The sequence below is a fragment of the Sus scrofa genome, chromosome 15 (assembly GCF_054392235.1).
Source record: "Sus scrofa isolate SSC_HxYL_T2T_F1_AM1 chromosome 15, Sscrofa_HxYL_maternal_Yorkshire_Landrace_v2.0, whole genome shotgun sequence".
Taxonomy (NCBI): Eukaryota; Metazoa; Chordata; class Mammalia; order Artiodactyla; family Suidae; genus Sus; species Sus scrofa.
This window is the reverse complement of record NC_139397.1, coordinates 29,281,552-29,302,528: the sequence shown is the minus strand read 5'-3', so window position 1 is coordinate 29,302,528 and position 20,977 is coordinate 29,281,552. Positions and strand designations below refer to the sequence as shown.

Sequence of the window (20,977 nt, the reverse complement as noted above, 5' to 3'; positions counted from 1 at the left end):
GAACAGCATCAGAGCTGTGCTATAAGGTGAGACGCAGAAACCTCTTAATATCTTAGAGAATTCCATTTCTGCTAAGTCTGAGCATATTAATGTATTAATGCATGTCCAAGCTGTGCTCCTTCTTCTCTTTCTCAGCCCGGGTTTTCTGGGCACAAGCTGATGCTAGAGGCCATGCCACTGCAAGCTTTAGCTCAGCAACTATGAAATAAGGGGGGGCTTGATTCTCTCCTACAGGAGGGAATTGCTTTAACCCTTCAAAACAATTCCTTTGTCTCCTTTCTGCAGGCATAGGTCATGGGGATTTCCACTTAGCGGTGAGGGTATTAACGCCTGTGGTCTCAGCTGGCAAGTCATCCATCAGAGAGAGAAAGGTGAAGTGCAGCTGGAAAACCAGTGCCTCTTTAGCTCAGGAGTCTCAAATATTGAGTTCTCATGCAGAATCAGGTACCTCTTAAACCGGTTTTGATTTTGTGATGCAACTGAATTCAGATGAACAAGTGATGGACTATGGCTTTAGGTGGGTCAGCAAGATAGCACTGCTGGGGGTTACGGGCCAGAGAGCAAGTGTCTATCTGAATATTGGCTGCTGGATAATCAAGCAATGAGTTTGGATAATAGGTGATAGAAAGAAAGCAGTAGCACACAGTCTCTGACTGTACCTCTCACCCAAAAGACAGGCAGAAATTCAGTGAAAAACATTCATCAAGTCAATTGAGCCAAATTAGGCAAGGTTTAAGAGTTCTGGGCGTGCACTCACAGCAGACAGTAGAAAAGGAGTAATGTTCCCTTGTCTTCTATGCAAATGTTTTTATGCATCCACATAGTCACTGGTTTTATCAGACCCAATCTTTCCTTGCCAGAAACCAAACAAAATGTCATCTCCCGTTTGGAGAGATTTCATCATTGACAGAAACATAATTTTACTTATCCAGCAAGAGAAATGTTGACACTGACAAGAAGATAGTACCTTTTACCTTTAAAACTGTTTTATAGGAAACAATTTAAGCTGAAATAGCTTTTTCTTCCATTTTCTCAGTTTTATCAGCAAATGATTACTCCCTTTGCTGCTTTGCCATGTTAACCGATGCCCAGAGTACTTGAGATTGATCTGATCAGTGTCTGGTTTAAAGTGAAGATTAAATATTCCCCGGCCAGTTCTTGTAGTTGGGGCACCGATGGGGCTTTGGGCAAGATTTAGGGTTCTAGCAAGGTTAACCTTGTAGCTGTCTGTGAGGGGGTGGCAGGGGCATGAACTGATGCCACGAGAGCTGATTCTTCATCATCATTGCCACAACAAACAAGGTCACTGTAGCGAGAAGAGCCATCCTAGTTTCCTAGCAAGGGTATCTTTGGGGATAAGGAGAACCAGAAGTTAGGCAGGAAAAATCCAAAAAGAGTAATAAGGGAGTGGGCTGTATGTCTGTGTTCCCAGCTTGAGGCAGATACCTTTGTGTTTATGAATGTGCCTTGGGAACCACATGCCTACCTTTAAATACGGATTCTCCCCCTTACCAGCCCTGTGACTTTTATGAGCTACAAACTCTCTCCAAGCTTTAGTTCCCTCACCTGTGAAATGGATAGTAATGATTCCTGTGTCACTGGAGGCTTTGATGATAATGGATATCAATCAGTTAGCTTAGTTCCCATCACATAGTAAGTGCTCAATAAATGTTACACGAGCTTTTTATTCCTTCATCAATCAGGTCGGTCTTCTTCAGACTGTGAACTCTTCTGGGATGAGAAGTCTCTCTTATTTGTCGTTTTATCCTTTTATCTTTCTTCACCTCTCAGCAGCCTTAACATAGCCTTTAAGACGGCCTCTCTCCTGGCTTCTGTGACATCTCCTTTTCTATTCCACCTAAGACATTACCAGCTGCTCCTTGGTTTTCTTTGCTAACTCTTCGGCCTTCACCAGATCACTGAATGTCAGTGTCTTCCCTGGTCTTTTCCTACGTCTTTATTCCTTCTCTCAGTTTTAACAACATTAATTTCTCCTGAGCTGTCCTCTCTCACAGAGCAGGGTTTTAATAGACATCCCCTCCTCCCTGAATGTCTCCAATTTCAGGAACCAAGAGTTCAGCATCAGAACTACGTTCTTCTTCTTCTTCCCTTACCAAATCATCTAGGTAATGACTCTATTATCTACCTAATTTCTCCAGCAGAAGCCCAGTGGTCACCTCCATTTTTGCTTCCCCTACCCTGTCTGTTAGCAAGTCCTTTTCGTTCAGCCTCCAAACCAGAGGCTCCTCTCTAGTCCTGGAAGAGCCAGCTACTTCCTTCCACCTCTGTCACCACCACTCTATTCCAGGCCATCTTTTATCTCTTTTCTAAAATACTACCACGGTCTGCTAACAGTTCTCCCTCTATCTACCGTTGGCTTCTGAGAGTCCATTTTCTATGTGTAGCCAGAGAAATCTTTTCTAAACATAATTGGATCACATCCCTTCTCTGATCCTAATCCGTCATGGCTTTCTTTGCACAGAGCACAAAGCCCTGAGTCCCCAAAGGGAATGCAGAACCCTGCAGGATGTTTCTCAAACATCCTGCACAGCCCTGCTTCATTCACTCACCATTGTCCAGTCAGAGGAGCCTTCTTTAAGCTTGTTTCATGCTCTGGATCTTGTCATGGGTTGTTTCTGCTGCTTGGACTCCCTTTCTCCCAGACTCCAGGCCCACCCCCCACATTCTACAGAGCTTGTCTTAAATGTCATCCTCTATTGCAGGCCATCCTTCCCCTACTTCTCTCGGTCCCAGCCTCCTGTTTATTTCCTTCATAGCACAATCCAAATTTGCAATTTGTAATTCATCTATTTACTTGTTTTATGCCCCCTTTCCCCACTAGGGCACCAAGATCACATTTGGGTCATTTGCTATGGTACCCCCAAAAGCACAGTGCCTGGCACATTAATCGGACTCAAATACCTGGTATATGAATGATATCCACAAAGTGTTAAATAGATACATACTGAATGAATAAGCTAGGGACATCTAAAAGTGTGCAGTTCTTTTTAGGGATGATAGCACCATCACCAGCAGATAAAGTGCTAAGCCTGGTGGTAGTGCAGGGGATAGATTGGGGATTTGGGTGCTGAAAGAGCCCAAGTCTTGGCTCTGCCTCTTATTAGCTGTGTGATACATGACGTGTTTCTGAACTACTTCCAGCCTTAATTTTCTCTTCTGTAAAATGGGGATTAGACATCTTTACCTATGAGGAATAAATGAGGTAATGTATGAAAATCCTCTGGCATAGAACTGGCATGGGATAGGCACTCAGCACCGGGTTGCTCATTTCTTTCCTCCTCCCAATAAAACTGGAGCTTTAGCATCAGTGAGCTGATGAGAAAGATGGTCCTAGAAGAGAGAGGACTTCCAGGTGCCAGCTCCCTCCCCTGCGCCCCCCAATCACACTGCTCAGGAGCCACAGACCATTGCAGGAAGCACACCTTTTCTAGTAGCCAACGTTACCAGTCATTCTGGGACCTATGAGCCAGAGTGTTGCCTTTGCTTATCCTTTTTTTTTGATCTTTTTAGGGCTGAACCCATGGCATATGGAGGTTCCTAGGCTAGGGGTCAAATCGGAGCTGCAGCTGCTGGCCTACACCACTGCTACAGCAATGCCAGATCTGAGCCTCATCTACAATGTACATCACAGCTCATGGCAATGCCGGATCCTTAACCCAATGAGCGAGGTCAGGGATAAAACATGCATCCTCATGGATACTAGTCAGGTTTGTTTCTGCTGAGGCATGATGGAAACTCCTGCTTATCCTTATTTGAAGTTGCAAATTTCAGATGGAAAATTCTCAGATTCTTCTGTTCAGAATATGACTATCTTTGGGGGTGAAACCTGGTGTCATTTAAAAAAAAATATTCTCAGCTCTGCTTACTAATGTGCTCCTGACTCCCATCTCCATTATTGAGAAGTATGTTTGGACAAACTGGAGGCCTTTTGGAGCTCCCAACACTATTTCATTAAGTGGCATTTGTCTAAGAATCTGCTCTCTGCTTTCCATCTATCAGCAGGGCCACTGAGCTTTTCCTGGGGTTCTAACTGCGCCCTCTCACCTGGCTTCTGCACCCCTTCCTTTCCCTCTTTCATCTCCTTCTTATCTTACCATCTTCTCTCTCTCTCTTTTTTTCCCCTCCATCCCTTGATGTCTCCTCATTGAATGTTCACGCTGTCATCTCTCTGCTTTGTGGCCTCCCTGGGTAGGGCTGGTGGAGCAGATACAGGGGGAGCCCCTTGTCCTAGCCCTGGATCTGCTTGGGCTTTTAGCCCTGGCTGTGAGGATGGCTTTGGGCCATCTGTGCATCTATGCCTAGGGCCAAGGCAGCCTGCAAGTTCTGGGGAATTATGGCCCTGGGGGCAACTCTCAACCAAGGAGGAGGGATTGGAGCAGTCACCCAGTGTCTTAGTGACTCATTGGATTCAGCGTTTGAGGAACCAGGAGGTGGGAAAAGGATCACCAGGCTGTTGAAGCCCAGAAAACTGGGAGAGTCCCAGGAATTGCACTAGCTGACAAGGTAGAGAAATGACCAAGTCAGAATATCATGTGAGGGCCAGCAAGCTCAGGGGAGGCATCACTTTCCTTATCTTTGTATTTTCAACATGTTCAAGAAATGTTCACTGAAATAGCAAACCCATTTCTTCACATGCCAGTACCTTTAGGGAAAGCTGGGTTTTTTTGTTTTGTTTTGTTTCTTTTTTGGGGTCACAACCGCAGCATATGGAAATTTCTGAGCCTCATCTGTGACCTATGCCACAGGTGCAGCAACACCATATCCTTAACCCACTGCCCTGGGCTGGGGATCAAGCCCGCATCTCAGCAGTGACCTGAGTCACCCCAGAGACAACACCAGACCCTTAACTCACTATGCCACTGTGGGAACTCCTTCAGGGAAAGCTGTTTTGTTGGCATGGCTTTTTTCAGAAAGCCAGGTGCAGCTACCTAGGCACCATAATATTACCCTGGAGATATGGATAGATTTTTCTCTTTTAATATTTGTTCCATCGGAGCACAACAACATCAGTATGAGATTCATAAAACTGCTATTTCCTTGTCATTTATCAAGCCACTTTGGAAGTCATTTGCTTTTGGGGGGGATTAATCTTCTAGAATATCAGCATTGCACAGTATTTCAGGAAGCATCCTAAGTGGCTCAGCAAATGTAAATTGTTTAGCATTTCTAGATCACTTATATCCTTCAGGAGCTCAACATTAGTTAATTCTCATGATACTTAGAGATAAGAGTCAAATTTGAGTCATGATTTGTATATGTTTCAAGTTTATGTGTATCTTCTGCCTGCCTTTTTTTTCAGTAGCTATTTCACTTTTGATCACTTAAGACATTTAATTTTGGGCTGGGAACACGGGACAACTTTTGTTTGATGCATAACACTATTTGAACAACTTGTGGCTCAGAGCCGACCTCAAAGATCCTACATCTCGCCTAGACATGTTCTTTTGTGGGCAGAGGCTGATTGCAGAGGGAGAGGATAAACCAGGAAGTTGCTTTGTAAATGGCAAAGTTGTCATGGGTTCTAGCTATTCCCATCTTTGGGAGAATATCTGCTAGGCTTCCCAAAGACATCTTCTCTCCAACATCCCCCACCTACACTCCAGTCCCTTGAGCAGAGAAGGTGTGAGCATCAGCCCAGGAGTGAGTGCCAGTGTGCTGCCCTTGGAGATGCTTGACTGAGACACCAAGGAGGATGCCCTGGTGGTCATGTGATCCTGGAGAACCTTGGCTACCTCTTAGAGGGTCTGTGCACTGGAAGCCTGGGAGACAGCTGGATGCTGCCAGGGAAGGCAGTGTACCACCTAGAAAAGGCATAGTAGCAGAAGCTACCAACATTGGATCAACCCAGGTGTAGAACAAGGAGGCCTGTCTTCCTCCTTCCGGCCCAGGCTGTGGCTATGCTGGTGTGAACACTTACAGCACGTGGATCAGAACAGGTGTGAACTCCAGCAGGGGGGCTAGGCACGGCTCTATCCTAATAGTGTGAAGAATCCCTTTGTACCCAGATATCTCCCAGGGACAAGGAAGTTTAAGAGCTGAGCCTTGAACTTAAGTCAACCTTTACCCCCCAAAGTACATCTTGAATTAGAAGAGACCAGGTTATCTTCTACTAAAGGATTAAACATGTTCCACTACCAGCAGAAATGGAAGCCCAAGAGCCAAGCCAAGATTGGTTACGAATACATTTTTAAAAATCAATAGTGCAAATTTTATTGACTCTCATGACTCTCAAACATGCCATCAGTTATTTTGTTATTATCCCATTTAGCAAATGAGGAAATTGAGGCTTAGAGGCAGTAAATAAATCACTCATCTAGTGAAGGCACTCATCTAGTAAAGGGGGTGCTGTTTTCCAAGCCAGGTTTATTTGACCCAAAGTCTGTCTGACCCCATGTCTGTCTGATCCCAAGTCTGTCATCTGACCCTAGGTCCGTCTGACATGTCTATCTGATTTTTGCTCATATCCTTTATCCTAATGGATTGCCAATACTAATGCTTCATAAACCTTCCTACCAAAGTGCCTTTAAGAGGCAGAGGACCAGGCTGCATAGCCTCCCATGGTAGAGTGAGGGTGTGGAGGGTGAGGACTGGCCGGGGGTTTCATCAAAAACTTTAGGCAACATGGAATTTCTTTGAGTCTCTTTTTTTCAAAAATTATATTTTCTATGAAAAAAAACTCATACATTTTGTATTCTGCTACATATCTGCTTTTGAAATGCTTTAAATTATGTAACATTTAGAAAAATGAGTTTCTCAGGTAAGCCATGTTTATCCTCTGGCTCCGAGTATAACTCGGTTTATACAGAGTACATCCATCCTAGATGGAGAGCCAGTGGGTGATCTCAGGTGGATATAAGGTGGGGAGGCAAAACATGGATTCATGCAACAAAAGAAGGCTAAGTCAAAATAGAAAACATTTGGATCACAGTATGAGAAAAGAAAGAAATAGTGTGCGTGTGTGTGTGAGTGTGCATGTGTATGTGCATGTGTGTGTGTGTGAGAGAGAGAGAGACAGAGACAGAGACAGAGAGACAGACAGTCAGAGAAAGACAGAGACAATAACCAAGGCCTAGAGAGAGCAGATGGAAGAGACAGACTGAGACAGAGAGAGGATATTGATTTTGGTTGATTGGCCCAGAAGGTTAGAATAGAGCATCAGTGGAAGCTATTGGTTTTGTGCCCATGGGCCTGTGTGGCTGATTAACTTTGTAGGTTAGAGTAGGAGGTGAATGTGACTGAAGTTGTTAGTTTGATCATCATGTGGGTCATCCATGGCCACAGACCTCCTGACCATGTCTGGGAAGGGAGTGGGTGTCTGGATGGGCTTGGTTAGAGTAACTGTCAAGACACGTGGAATTAGAGATAGAATTCACCAGCGTGGAGGACTCTAACTCTGCCTGCGGATGTATTCTGCTCTCTAGAAATACCATCTTGCTACTCCTCTCTGTCTCTGGGGATACATTTTTATTCATCGAGTAACCTTCTGATTATTAATCTGCTTTCCAGAAGGGAGTATCCTAGTTAATCGACATGAATATCCCCATTGTTGAAACGATGATATTTCTTTATTGCAAGTTGATAAATTAGCCTCCTGGTTAAGCAATCCATCTCCTGTGAACTTTCTTAGTAAACATCTGTTTCCAGAGCAAGAACATACTTGAGTAAACAGAAGAAGTCAGGTTTTACATCTGCAGAGCTGAGGTGCAGCCCCTTGAACCCATGATAGAACCTGCAGACTTGAAGAAGGTCTCTCTCTCAGGTCATGTCTGAGCAACTGACCAGCTAGTTTCACCGATCTCTTTCTAAAATGACACCTTTCTGTAGGGGGATTAGCTGTGGATATACGCATAAAAATGTCCAGTCTCTTTAGTAAGCAGAGGGGTACAAACAGGAAAAATGATGTGGCATTTTTACTTAGTAAGTTGGCAAAGGAATAATACTATATAGGGTTGGGATGGGTGTGTAGGAAACAACCCTTTCATACTGCTGGTGAGAGGGTAAATTGGTTCAGCCTTTTTTTTCTTGCATAGTAAAATATTTAAAAATTCATATACCCTTTGATTCACCACTTCAACATCCAGGAATTAATCTCGAGAAAACCAATGATAATAACTGTATGGCGTATAACAGTGAAAAGCCATATATCCTCTTCCACACCTGGTCTTCTGTAGGGAGTGGCTAAGTTGGTGTGGTACATATATATATATATGATGGATTACAATGAAGCCATTAAAGTGATCATGCAGCAGTAAATTCACAGACGTTGGAAGATGTCACTGATCCAATTGAGTGAGAAAAATTGGGTGATGTAGTCTAATCCTGAAAATTTGGGTATATGTGGTCTAATCCTGTTTTTGAATATCTGAGAATACATATGTGTGTATACCTGCACATATTTATGTGTGTATATGTGTGCCTATGTGCATTAATGGTGACTTCTCTGAGAAGGGGGATGGTGACTGCTTCCAAAAGAAATCCAACTGGCCCCTTACCCTTGTTGAGACATCAGAAGACCCCTTGGTCCATTTAGGCTTCCTAACTTTGCCTGCCATCCCTGTGTTAGTGGTCCCTTGTTCCAGATTTTTTAGACCTGGCCAGGCTGGCTTCTGGCTGCTATTCTTAACTTCTGCTCTGTGTTTCTGATTATTCCATTTCTGACCCCCCTCCCCCTCCCCAATCATCCCGAGCCCCTCACATCACTGGGATTTGATTCTTGACTAGTCTGCGAACATCTCCTTTAGATTCCTGGCTATGGTGGTTCTTTGCCATGACAGTGCCTTTGGGACTGGACCCCTCTGCCCCTCTCCTGGTTCCTTCAGCTGTGCATATGCCCACTTAGCCAGCTTGCTGCTGTGGTTTCTTAGCCACCTGCAGCGAGGCCATGCCATCTGTTTGGCTTTTGTTCATCCCCAACGTGTTTCGTCCACCTCCCATACGATTCCACCACCCCCATGCCTCTGACTGCCCACATGGCAGGAATTGTCAGTCATTCCTGGAGAACGTCCAGGACAGTGGGGATGAGTGGCAGTGAGCTCGCCTTCCATGTGGGAGGATGGCTGAGCTCCAAATGGCTTTGCAGATGACCCTGTCCCGCCATTCTCCATTAAGCATGACTTGCGTCTGGGATGGATGACATTGTCTTTCCACGGAGAATTGGGCTTAACCTGTGCATGGAAAATGGCTTCAACTGATGCATAGAACAGTGGGATTGAGGCGGAGAAATGTTCCAGAAACCAGGAATGATTTAGTATTGTCCTTTGAAATCATTATTCAAACCCTTGCTCTCTTTTTCATTTAGGATCTTTACTCTTTGTCCAGGAAGCCCTGAACTGTCATTGGAAATAAGATGCCAGAACCACAGATGTCCTTAGGCAGATGAAGCTGAGTGTGAGTACTGGTTCTGTTACTTATTATATGATCATCTGAGACAAATTGCTTACCCTTTTGGCTTTCAGTTTCCTTGATAAAAGCCTTAGTAATAATAACAATAGTAATAATAATGATAATAGTTCCGTATTGTATATTTACTCTCAGCCAGCTACTACACTAAACTCTTTAATCCTTGTAACAAAAATATAGTAGATTACATCCATTTTTCCTTTTCTGGGCTGAGGGGAGGAAATTTTAAAGAGCTAAGACATTCAAGTTTGGACATCTTATGTGGCATGAAGCCAGTATTTGAACCCAATCAGCCAAATCCAAGCCTGCACTTCAAGTCCACATTCTTTTCCTTTTCTATGATCCAGTGCAGGTGAAGTGCCTCATTCAATACCAGCACATACTAAGTGCTCAAAAATGACCCCTCCAAGGGGCATCCCGAGTTGATGTGAGGTCAGACGTTAGAGTCAGAGATTCTCCTCTTTATGGATATCCTGGGACGTTACACCTAAAACCCAGGAGGGGGCCGGCTGCATCTGTCCATCTCACATTGGAGGCTGTAGGCTGCAGCTTTTGTTCCCTGTGTGACAGTGAGCAATGAACTTCCAATTTATGATCTCCTGCTTGCTTTATGGAGCCTCCATGCCCATACCTTATCAATCATTGTCACTTTGAATTTTTGCAGTGTTTTACAAAATCAGCCTATGCTGATCTTTCCATTGGTTTAAAGCTTGTTCACTGAAGATCTGTGCCTATCTTGTCTTCCTGAAATGGGCATTGTACTGCATGGACTCTTCCACAACAAATTCTCATCAGAGACAACCAGGACAGTAGCTATTACATCAGCTACCACCACAGTTAATGTTACCCCAGACCTCCCTCACCCCCCACCCCACCACACATACATACAGGCACCCTCTGTTTGGAATACCAAGTGCTGAATCCAGGGCTCTCAAACTGAAATTCCTATGGGGTCAGCTGTTTAAGTGAGGAGGTGAGCCAGGTGGATGGCCCACCTGGAGACTGCTCTGAGCTCTGGCTGGGTACTGCCATGCTGAATAGCAAGCTCAATTTGGACAGATCTTCGGCTTTCTCAAGAGGCATTGTAAATATGGATTATAATGTGCAATTTCTCAATGTAAATGTTGGCAAATAATTCACATTTAAAAAAAAAGCCCTGGGAGTTCCCTGGTGGCTCAGTGGGTTAAGGATCTGTTATTATCACTGCTGTGGCTCTGTTTACTGCTATGGCATGAGTTCGATCCTAGGCCCATGAACATTTGCATTCTGTGAGTGCAGCCAAAAGCCAAAAACCAAACCAAAACAAAACCAAAGTCCTCATCTGTGGACTGCACACCATTTGTTTTTACATTCTCTGACCCAGAGCCCTTTTAGGTCACTGAGAGGATGATACCCCATAATAGCAGTATAAATTGTGATTCTGGGGAAGCATATATAATCAAAGGTTTACGTATCAGAGGTCTCTCTAGAACAATTGTGAGGCCATTGCCACTTGGAGAGGCAGCCTGGGACCCCAAAGGGCTTGCCAGTGTGCCTGCACTGATTGCTATGGCCTCCATGCTAATTGCAGGCTCTTGTTCTGCATTCCTCATTCTTATTTTCGTAGCTTGAATATTTCTGTGCTCCCTTCTGGCCTGATTTCCTACCAATTGAACCCTGTTGTGGAGCAGACTGGAGCTCTGCAGAGGGGAGGCTTCTGAGAGCCTGGGTGGGCTCTGCTAGCCCCCAGAGCTTCAACTCCTGGTGCCTGTGCTGCACCTGTCCACCAGGCCCGCTTCCCCATCTCCTCTGCCAGGAGTCTTTGAGATTGAAACCACGTGTGGGTACCAGCTGTGTCATGCAGGCATTGTGTTCACACTGGCCAATGGACATACCAGGACCCTGAACAGAGATCTCACCCAGTGTTTCTGGGGCCCCAGCAGGGTGTACCCAGCCATCACTAGCTGCAGCCCGACCTCATGGCTGCAGTGAGCTCTGTGGAGTTCTAAGCAGCTGGTTCAGAGGGGATGTGGGTGTGTGGATGGTTCCCAATCTGTCTGGGTTCCTCCGCTGGGACTGAGATGAACACAGTGTTCATCCTGGCAGGAGCACTGACGTGAGAGCCTGTGGCAGTCATCTTGGCCCAGAGGGAAGGCAAGGTTCCATTCTGATGGGAGAGAAGTCTTTCCAGAAGCCTCTGGGATCTGGCCATGTGGGTTCTGATTCACCAGTGGGTTGGGATAGGTGCTTTAGGATCAAAGTTGTGAATAATCAGATGGTATTTGAGATCCATTTGTATGTCGTCTTATAGGGTCTGGGCCAAGCCAATGTTAAGATTCTCTGTTCTGGCTATTGTGAATAGTGCTGCAATGAACATGCGGGTGCAAGTGTCTCTTTTAAGTAGAGCTTTGTCCGGATAGATGCCAAAGAGTGGGATTTAGCCAGGACATGGAAACAATCCAAATGTCCATCAACAGATGATTGGATTCGGAAGATGTGGTATATATACACAATGGAATACTACTCAGCCATAAAAAAGGATGACATAATGCCATTTGTAGCAACATGGATGGAACTAGAGAATCTCATACGGAGTGAAATGAGCCAGAAAGACGAAGACAAATACCATATGATATCACTTATAACTGGAATCTAATATCCAGCACAAATGAACATCTCCTCAGAAAAGAAAATCATGGACTTGGAGAAGAGACTTGTGGTTGCCTGATGGGAGGGGGAGGGGGTGGGAGGGATCAGGAGCTTGGGCTTATCAGACACAACCTAGAATAGATTTACAAGGAGATCCCGCTGAATAGCATTGAGAACTATGTCTAGATACTCATGTTGCAACAGAAGAAAGAGTGGGGGAAAAACTGTAATTGCAATGTATACATGTAAGGATAACCTGACCCCCTTGCTGTACAGTGGGAAAAAAAAATGACAAAAAATATTAAAAAAAAAGATTCTCTGTTCTATCAGAGTTTATTACATCATTCTAGTTCATTTTCTGTCCGATGAAATCTAGGTATTGAAGTGTTCTGTTTGAAGAACACTTATAGCTTCTCCACATCTTCATTATTTCATATTCTCTTTGGACCTCTTGCTAGTATTGACCAGCCCTGAAGTTAGCAGAGCACATAGTTCATAACTTGGGTAACTCACACTTCCTAGGAAAAGACAAAAGGACTGATACACATTGTTTTTAAATCTGAGGAATTCCAACAAATGAAGCTCCTTCTTTCTGTTAAGTGGCGGGAGTTATTTGAAACTGCTGGCTCAGGGCCCCAGGGCCCCAGGAGCAGACAGAGCAGTGCTTCTTGCCCTTGCTGGGCTTAGCCAATGTGGTGTCCTATGATCACATATGGTTGGTCCTGCTGGGTGGCTTCCCCACCGATGGTGTCTTGGCTCCCAGAGCCCAGGAAGCTAGGAGGGACAGAATCAGGTTTGCACTGACCACAGCCAACAATTTCCTTTTTTGACAAGTTAAATAATCCTCTTGGTGTATTGCCAATTCACAGAAAGCCATCAGCACAAGTTTGTGCTGAAGAGAAAGTCCATGACATTGATTTGTTGAAATGAGATGAGAGAGAGGTGTTGTGTTCTTAGATGAGTAGTTGTCTTAGGGCCAGTGCAGTTGCTAATCCTGGGCTCAGGAGGGGAAAGTATCAAGCTCTGGTGAGCAGGACCTGGGCTTTTGCTATTCTTTCCAAAGACGAGCAATGATAGCTATATCTGGATCAGCATGCTCTTTCACCTGGACTTTAATCAGTCACTCCTCATTTATTGAGCACCTGTTATGTGCCAGGGACTATGCTTAGTGCTGGGGAGTAGAGTAATGGATAAGAAATATCATTATTTGAAGGTTTGATCCCTGACTTTGCTCAGTGGATTAAGGATCCGGCATTGCTACAGGCTGTGTTGTTGGTTGCAGATGCAGCTTGGATTTGGCATTGCTGTGGCTATGGCATAGGCCGGCTCTGATTCAGCTCCTAGCCTAGAAACTTCCATATGCTACAAGTGCAGCCATAAAAAAGAAAGAAAGAAAAAAAAAAGAATTATCATTACTGTCCTTACAGGTCTTTTGTTCTGTTTGTAAAAGGCAATAAACACATAAGCAAGTGATGTCACAGAATTATATATGCTTAAAAAACATTAAATAGGCTAATGGTATAGAGAGAGTAGGGGACTGCTTTGTAAGGTTTGGTGGGTGAAGGGTACACTCCAAGGATGGTGATGTTTAAGTTGAGACCTGAACCACGAGGAAGAGGCAGCCACGTAGAGATCAAGGGGAAGAGGCCCAGCATGTACAGAGGCTCTGAAAAGGCACCTTGCTTGCTTGTGTGAGGGAAGAAAAGGCACCCACATAATTGGGACACCAAGAGCAAAGAAGAAGGTGAAAGGTCAGGAGAAGCACAGTTCAGGCGGGGCCTTACAGGCATGGCCAGGCATTTAGATTTCATTCCTTTTTCTTATTAAAGTATAGTTGATTTACAATGTTTTGCCAATTTCTGCTGTACAGCAAAGTGACATATTCTAGTATTGCCTTCCATCATGGTCTACTCCAAGAGATTGGATATAGTTTCCCTGTGCTCTGCAATACGACCTCATTGCTTATCCATTCTAAATGTAATAGTTTGCATCTACCAACCCCAAACTCCCAGTCCATTCTACTCCCTCCCCTGCCCCAGCAACCACAAGTCTGTTTTCTATGTCTGTGAGTCTGTTTCTGTTTTGCAGATAGATTCATTTGTGCCATAGTTTAGTTTCCACGTATAAATGATATCATATGGTATCTTTCTCTGACTTACTTCACTTAGTATGAGAATCTCTAGTTGCATCCATGTTCCTGCAAATGGTATTATGTTGTTCTTTTTTATGGCTGAGTAATATTCCATTGTATGTACCATATCTTCTTAATCCATTCATCTGTTGATGGACATTTAGGATTCTAATCGCCTTTTTCAATCACCAGGAAGGAAAGTGCTGGGTTTAGAAAAGCAGTGGTAATCATACGCTCATGGATGGGACCAAACAACTGTCCTTGTTAGTCATACATCCCAGGTTGACACCAGAGAGCGACCAACTCCCTGTCTGGACCTAGGTCTGTCTACCCCAAAGCATCTGCCTTTCTAACCCTGTTCTTCCTCCCTTTCTCCCTGACACAGAAGAGAGGTTGTGTGTATAGAGGATGTGGTTATGGAGGTCACCCCAATCCTCAGTGTGATCATGTAAGTCTCTGAGCCTCAGGGTCCCTATCACACAAAGAAGCCTCAGGTGAGCACAGAGATGTCAGCTGGATGTCACCTGTGGGGAAGATTTTTACAGTTCAGGGGTAACAGGGATGAAAGAAAATTTCATCACAGTGTCAGAATAATTGAAGTAAGGGATAGTAAGTGTCACCTGTTTTCATGACGACAGGACAAGATAATACATTTCTTTTAAATAGAAGTTTTAACTCATGTCCCTAGACCTTGAAGGGATCCATGAAGGCAGTTACAGGGCCCAGAAGTTTTTTTTTCATATTTTAAAAATCTCTAATGTCTAAGGGAACCACTTGGCAGAGTCTGCTGTGTAGTAGAATCTATGTACCAAAGCTGAACACTGAACATACACATACCATAGGGCCTGGCATTTTACCTCTGCCAGGTGATTGGGCACCAGATATAGGAATGCTCAAATATATTCTTCAAAAAACAGGTGCTGGGATGTTCAAAGCTATACTGTTGGAAATAGTCAACACCTGGAAATTACACAAATGCCCATAAATAACAGAACTGGTAAGTCAATTGTAGGGTAGTCATACAGTAAAATATGCCCTAGGCACTGAGGATGAATGATCTTTAATTATGTGTTACATGGACCTTGTTAATTTGTGTGTGTGTGTCTTTTTAGGTCCCTAGCTGCTGCATATGGAAGTTCCCAGGCTGGGGGTCAAATCAGACCTGCAGCTGCTAGCCTATGCTACAGCCACAGCAACTCCAGATCTGAGCCTCATCTGCTACCTATGACTTACCTTGAGACAATGGGGGATCCTTAGCCCGCTGAGCAAGGCGAGGGATCAAACATGCATCCTTATGGATACTGGTTGGGTTCTTAACTCATTGAGCCACAACAGGAATTCTGATCTTATCAAATGTTGATTGAAGGTAGCTGGAGATAAAGAATACATGTTGGAGTTCCCTTTGTGGCTCAGCAGGTTAAGAACCTGACATAATTTGGTTAAGAACCTGACATAGTTCTTTTTTTTTTAATACTTATATTTTATTTATTTATTTATTTGTTTATTTATTTTTGTCTTTTTTTTGCTATTTCTTGGGCCGCTCCCACAGCATATGGAAGTTCCCAGGCTAGGGGTTGAATCGGAGCTGTAGCCACCGGCCTACGCCAGAGCCACAGCAACGCAGGATCCGAGCCGTGTCTGCAACCTACACCACAGCTCACGGCAACGCCGGATCCTTAACCCACTGAGCAAGGGCAGGGACCGAACCCGCAACCTCATGGTTCCTAGTCGGATTCGTTAACCACTGCGCCACGACGGGAACTCCTGACATAGTTCTGTTAAGAATCTGACATAGGTAACCTGACCCCCTTGCTGTACAGTGGGAAAATAAAAAAAAAAAAAAAAAAAAAAAAGAATCTGACATAGGGAGTTCCCGTCGTGGCGCAGTGGTTAACGAATCCGACTAGCTAGGAACCATGAGGTTGCGGGTTCGGTCCCTGCCCTTGCTCAGTGGGTTAACGATCCGGTGTTGCCATGAGCTGTGGTGTAGGTTGCAGATGCGGCTCGGATCCCGCGTTGCTGTGGCTCTGGCGTAGGCCGGTGGCTACAGCTCTGATTCAACCCCTAGCCTGGGAACTTCCATATGCTGTGGGAGCGGCCCAAGAAATAACAACAACAACAACAAAAGACAAAAAAAAAAAAAAAAAAAAAGAATCTGACATAGGTTCTGTTTTCTTGATTTGGGTGCTGGTTATGTGGGTGTGTTCAGTGTGCGAAGATAAATTGAGCCATACACTTTTGATATGTGTGCTTTTAATTTTAATTCAATTAAAAATTTTTAACTGCTTAATGGAAAATTTGTAATACCCATTTCTGGTTTTTATTGCATGCCCAGTTAAATACAACTTTTCATAGTATAAGATGGGAGAGGAAATTAATTATTGCTGGAAAAATTGTTTGGTAGACAATACTTTTTAAAATGTGGGCCCAACCCAGGAAAAATTTGATGGACAGTTTTCTCCGGGGACCCCTTGTAAAAGCATTGGAGCCAGCAGGCTGAACTTTCAAAACAAACTGTCTCATTGATGATGTTTGTTATCAAGGGATTTCGTAGCAAGTCTGTGGTATTTTGCAAGAAAATGTTGTCATTCTAAAATGACTTAGATCCACACCTGGCAAGATAGAGAGGTGGGCTAATGTTCTTTTCCTGATAGCATTTTTAGATTGGCTTGCTATGGGTTTCCTGCTCAGTGAGAGTGAGGTGAGGGTCCTAAGTTCCCTTGGGCTCCCCACTTCCCTCCATCTGGAGGACTGCAGGTGGCCATCTCTGTTAGCCAACACTCTGATGCCACCTCCTGGTCAGTCAGTAACAAGGGGGACCTTAGGAGGGGGGAGAAATCATGCTGATGGAATCTGCCACATGGATCAGTGAGACAAAAGGCTTATGTTCTGCTGGACCCAGGCTTGTTGCTCCTCTTGGCAACTGGGCAACCTTCCACCATCTGCCAGCCACCCATTGCCACCATCTGCCAGCCAACCAGCCAATCCACCTTCTTGCCTGTTGTGTGACTCGGTTAGAGGGAGTCAGTCAGTCCATGTAACTGATCCAACCTATCCTTGGTTTGCAAAGACAGTACCAGAGAGGGGCTTGTTGCAGGTAGTGGTGGGGAAGTGAGGAAAAGCCACCACGTCCCTCTTGCTCTGTTGAGTTAGTTCCAGGACCATGGCGATAACTCCACTCTGGATGCCTGGGAGAGCTGCGGGACAGCTCTTTCATCTAAAGGACACCAAAATACAGATTCTGAAAAGGAGGTGGAAAGGGTCAGCAGCTAGAAGGCAGCTGTCGTCTACAGGGGTCACGTGAAAGTGAGAAGAATTGGAGAGCCCCCTGCCTAGGCTTTGGACCCAGACTCAGCCAGTGATGCACACTGGTGAGACCCTGCTACCCAGCAGCTGGTTTTGTCTTTTATCTCAGTCTCCCCTCTTCCCCTCCCTGACTCAGGGGGTAAATCCAGATTTATCTCAGCTAAATTTAGGAGTCCAAGTCTTCTTGCTAATGATTGGTCTAGGGAAGGGAATTTATCCCAAACCTAGTCAGAGAAGAGAGGGGGAAATATATTTCCCTCACAGGAAAGAGTTTTTTCATTGTCACATTTTGATGTAATTCCTGAAGTGGGTGGAGCCATGTTGTGACCATGAGGATAGCAGATCTGGAGATAAACCAGCACATTTTGGCTGCTGGGGGAAAGATGTCCCAGACCCCTTAAAATAAATAATCCTGAGCTGAGCCACCTCTGGATTTCCCATTATGGGAGCTCATCTGTTTCTTTTATTGTTTAAGCCTACTGAGTTTGAGTAACCTCCCCAGTTAGTCTGAAGCTTCAGTCCAATTACTTAAAAGGGACTAGACCATTTTATCCCTGTTCTATATCTTAGCTGCATGTGTATAATGTCAATTTCCAGCTAGAAAATTTTAGTTGCATATATTCTGTGAACCATTATTTTTCAGGCCCCAAATATCTATTAAGATAAATAGATATAAATATTAAGATAAAAGATATTATGTTTTTACTTACCTTTTACTCAAATCTTTACCTCACATTTCTATTGAAATTAGTAATTGTTTACTTCTCCTGCTTCCAATCTGTTAATACACCACACACACACAATCATACAATTTTATTTTGATAATCATATGCAATAAAATTTTCTATCATTTATGAAATGCTTACCATGTGGCAGTGTCTGTGTAGATTAATACATTATTAATACATTATTATAATACATTATTAATGCATTGTTAATATATTATATTAATATATTATTAATACATTGTTAATATATTATATTAATACATTATTAATATAAGTATTTACATTACAAATGATTAATCCTTACACATTATTAATTACAAATCCTTGAAGTGACACTGCAGGATAGACCATTTTATCCCTATTGTAAATCTTAGAAAAATAAAGCACAGAGCTGTTAGGTAACTTTCCGTAAGTCACACAGCCTATCTCTGGTGAATGGGGACTGGAAGACAGTAAAGGCTTTTCCCCTGTGGATGCTCCTCTTCTCTTATCAACTCTTCCTTCAGATACATCTTGTATGTCTATTTTCATTTCCTCTCCCACTGTCACTCTTCAGATTTAGACCCAGTGTCTCGTGCCTGGACTGTTGCAATGGGAAAGTCTTACAGGCTCCCTGTCCTCAAATCTGAGCTCCATGTCCCTGCTGTACTGATTTCCCCATGATTGTAGTCATTCCATTTTCCCACTTTAAAATCATCAGTGATGTATCATCATCTGTGGCTGCAGTCACCATGGGCAGCTGATAATATTAATGTGTAAAGTCTGTTGAGTGTGAGATACCAGGCTCTAAACTGCCTGGGTTGGGACCAAACATCTTTTAAAACACTACTTAGAACTGTTTACTATCATGAGTAAGAGAAATAAAAGTCACATAAGAGGAGATCTACCACTTTAACCTCTTTAAAGAGCACAGTTTGGTGATTTTTAGTGTATTCAGAATGTTGCACAACCATCACCACTACCTGCTTCCAGAATCTTTTCATTGCCCCTCAGTAAACTTCATTCCCAGTAATTACTCCCATTCCTCCCTCCCCCTAGCTCTTAGCAACTGCTTATCTACTTTTTTCCCTTCATAGATTTTGCTTGTTTTGTATATTTCACATCAAAGGAATCACATATTTTATGGCCTTTTGCGTCTAGTTTCTTTCACTTAGCATTATGTTCTCAAGGGTCTTCCATGGTGCCGTATATATCAGTACCTTATGCCTTATTATGGCTGAACAATGTTTCATTATATAGATAGACCACATTTTGTCTATTCTGTCCATCTACTGATGGACATTTGGGTTGTTTTCACCTTTTGGCTATTGTGAGTAGTGCTGCTGTGAACGCTGGACATATACTTTTTTTAAAAAAATATATACCTAGGAGTGTAATCATCTGGTAGTTCTAGGTTTTTAAGTCTCACTTTTTATTTCTCTAAGAGATTCTGAACTCCTAGGAGCAGGAATCTTCTAACTCTTTATCTGTGCTCCTGAAAGTATTCATCCTTTGGCAAATGTATGTTGAGCTGAGTGCCTACTTTGTGCCTTGTGCTTCCTTGGGCATTGAGGGTTGATTATCAGAGTCTTAGACTATAATCTGAGAGCTCAAATGGTCAACTTTCCACCCAGTACAAGATCTTATATCTAGACCATCTGGTCTTTGTATAAATATTCATCCTCAAACTACATAGCTCAGTTACTTAAAAATAATCTCTATTTCATTTTGTGATTACATAAACAGCATGTGTTCACTGTAGAAAGCATAAAAGTATAAGAACATAGTAAAAAAAAAAAAAAACCAAAAATTATCCACAATTTTGTAAGCCCAGAGAGACACACTGCTAGCATATTGCTAAAATTCCTTCTAGACGTTTTCTTTTTTCAGTCTGACACATGTATTTTGTGTAATTGGAATCATCCAGTATTTCTCAGATATCTCCTGTGCACTGCATCCAATCTCCTTATCATCACCAGCCATGACTTTGTAAGTTTCCACATTTCCCATGAGTGTAACCTGACTAGTGCCTCCCCTTAGCCACTAATTATGGGCCTTTTGCTTCTCTGACATGGTGCTGTCATGTGTGACATGTCTGAGGGAACCGCCCCACATATGCAACCCGAACCTTTGAGCAAAGAGGCAGGCCCCTCTGCTGCTTCGGCTTCTCAGAAAGAGATGGAGCGATTAGTTTCCTTCTTCAATGGCCAACGTGATATTTTATCTTTATTTACTCTCTCCCTTCTCTGCTGTTCAACCCTCCTACTCTTCCATTCTTGCTTCCTGGGGTCATACTCCCCAATAAACCATCCACACATCAAACTTTGTTGTAGGTGTTACTTTGTGGGAACACAGGCTAAGACATTATGTGTATCATTTCAAACACAGATTTATTTAAACATTACATTGTGTGTTTTGAACGGATATAAATTTATATTTCTGTTATTTTTATCTCTCTCTCTATCTATCTATCTATCATCTCTCTCTCTCTCTCTCTCTCTCTCTCTCTATCTATCTATCTATCATCTATCTATCTATCTCTCTATCTCTCTCTCTATCTCTCTCTCTCTCTCTCTCTCTCTCTCTCTCTCTCTCTCTCTCTCTCTCTCTCTATCTATCTATCTATCTTTATCCCTGATCTCTTCTATGATCTTCCTTTATCAGAGGGGCTGGAATCCTAGGAAAACATGTCCCAGAATCCTTTTCTAGCTGGGTTCTAATTTAGACTGTTGGCAAGAGCATCACACCTTATTGTAAAACAAGGAGGAGCGGAAAGTAGTATTGC

At 43.4% G+C, this 20,977-nt stretch overlaps 1 protein-coding gene across 4 annotated transcripts in view; it reads left to right on the top strand.

Annotated features, from left to right (window-relative positions):
- Positions 1 to 20,977, top strand: part of LOC146395765 (uncharacterized) — a 591,473-nt gene that overhangs the window by 356,164 nt on the left and 214,332 nt on the right. For all 4 annotated transcript variants that reach the window (XR_014830576.1, XM_085001352.1, XM_085001350.1 and 1 more), the window contains one exon: positions 9,320 to 9,408. Coding sequence is in view for 3 of the 4 variants with exons in the window: in XM_085001352.1 (XP_084857478.1) it covers positions 9,320 to 9,392 (73 nt within the window). In the remaining variant the exon portion in view is untranslated. The remainder of the gene's footprint in view (positions 1 to 9,319; positions 9,409 to 20,977) is intronic.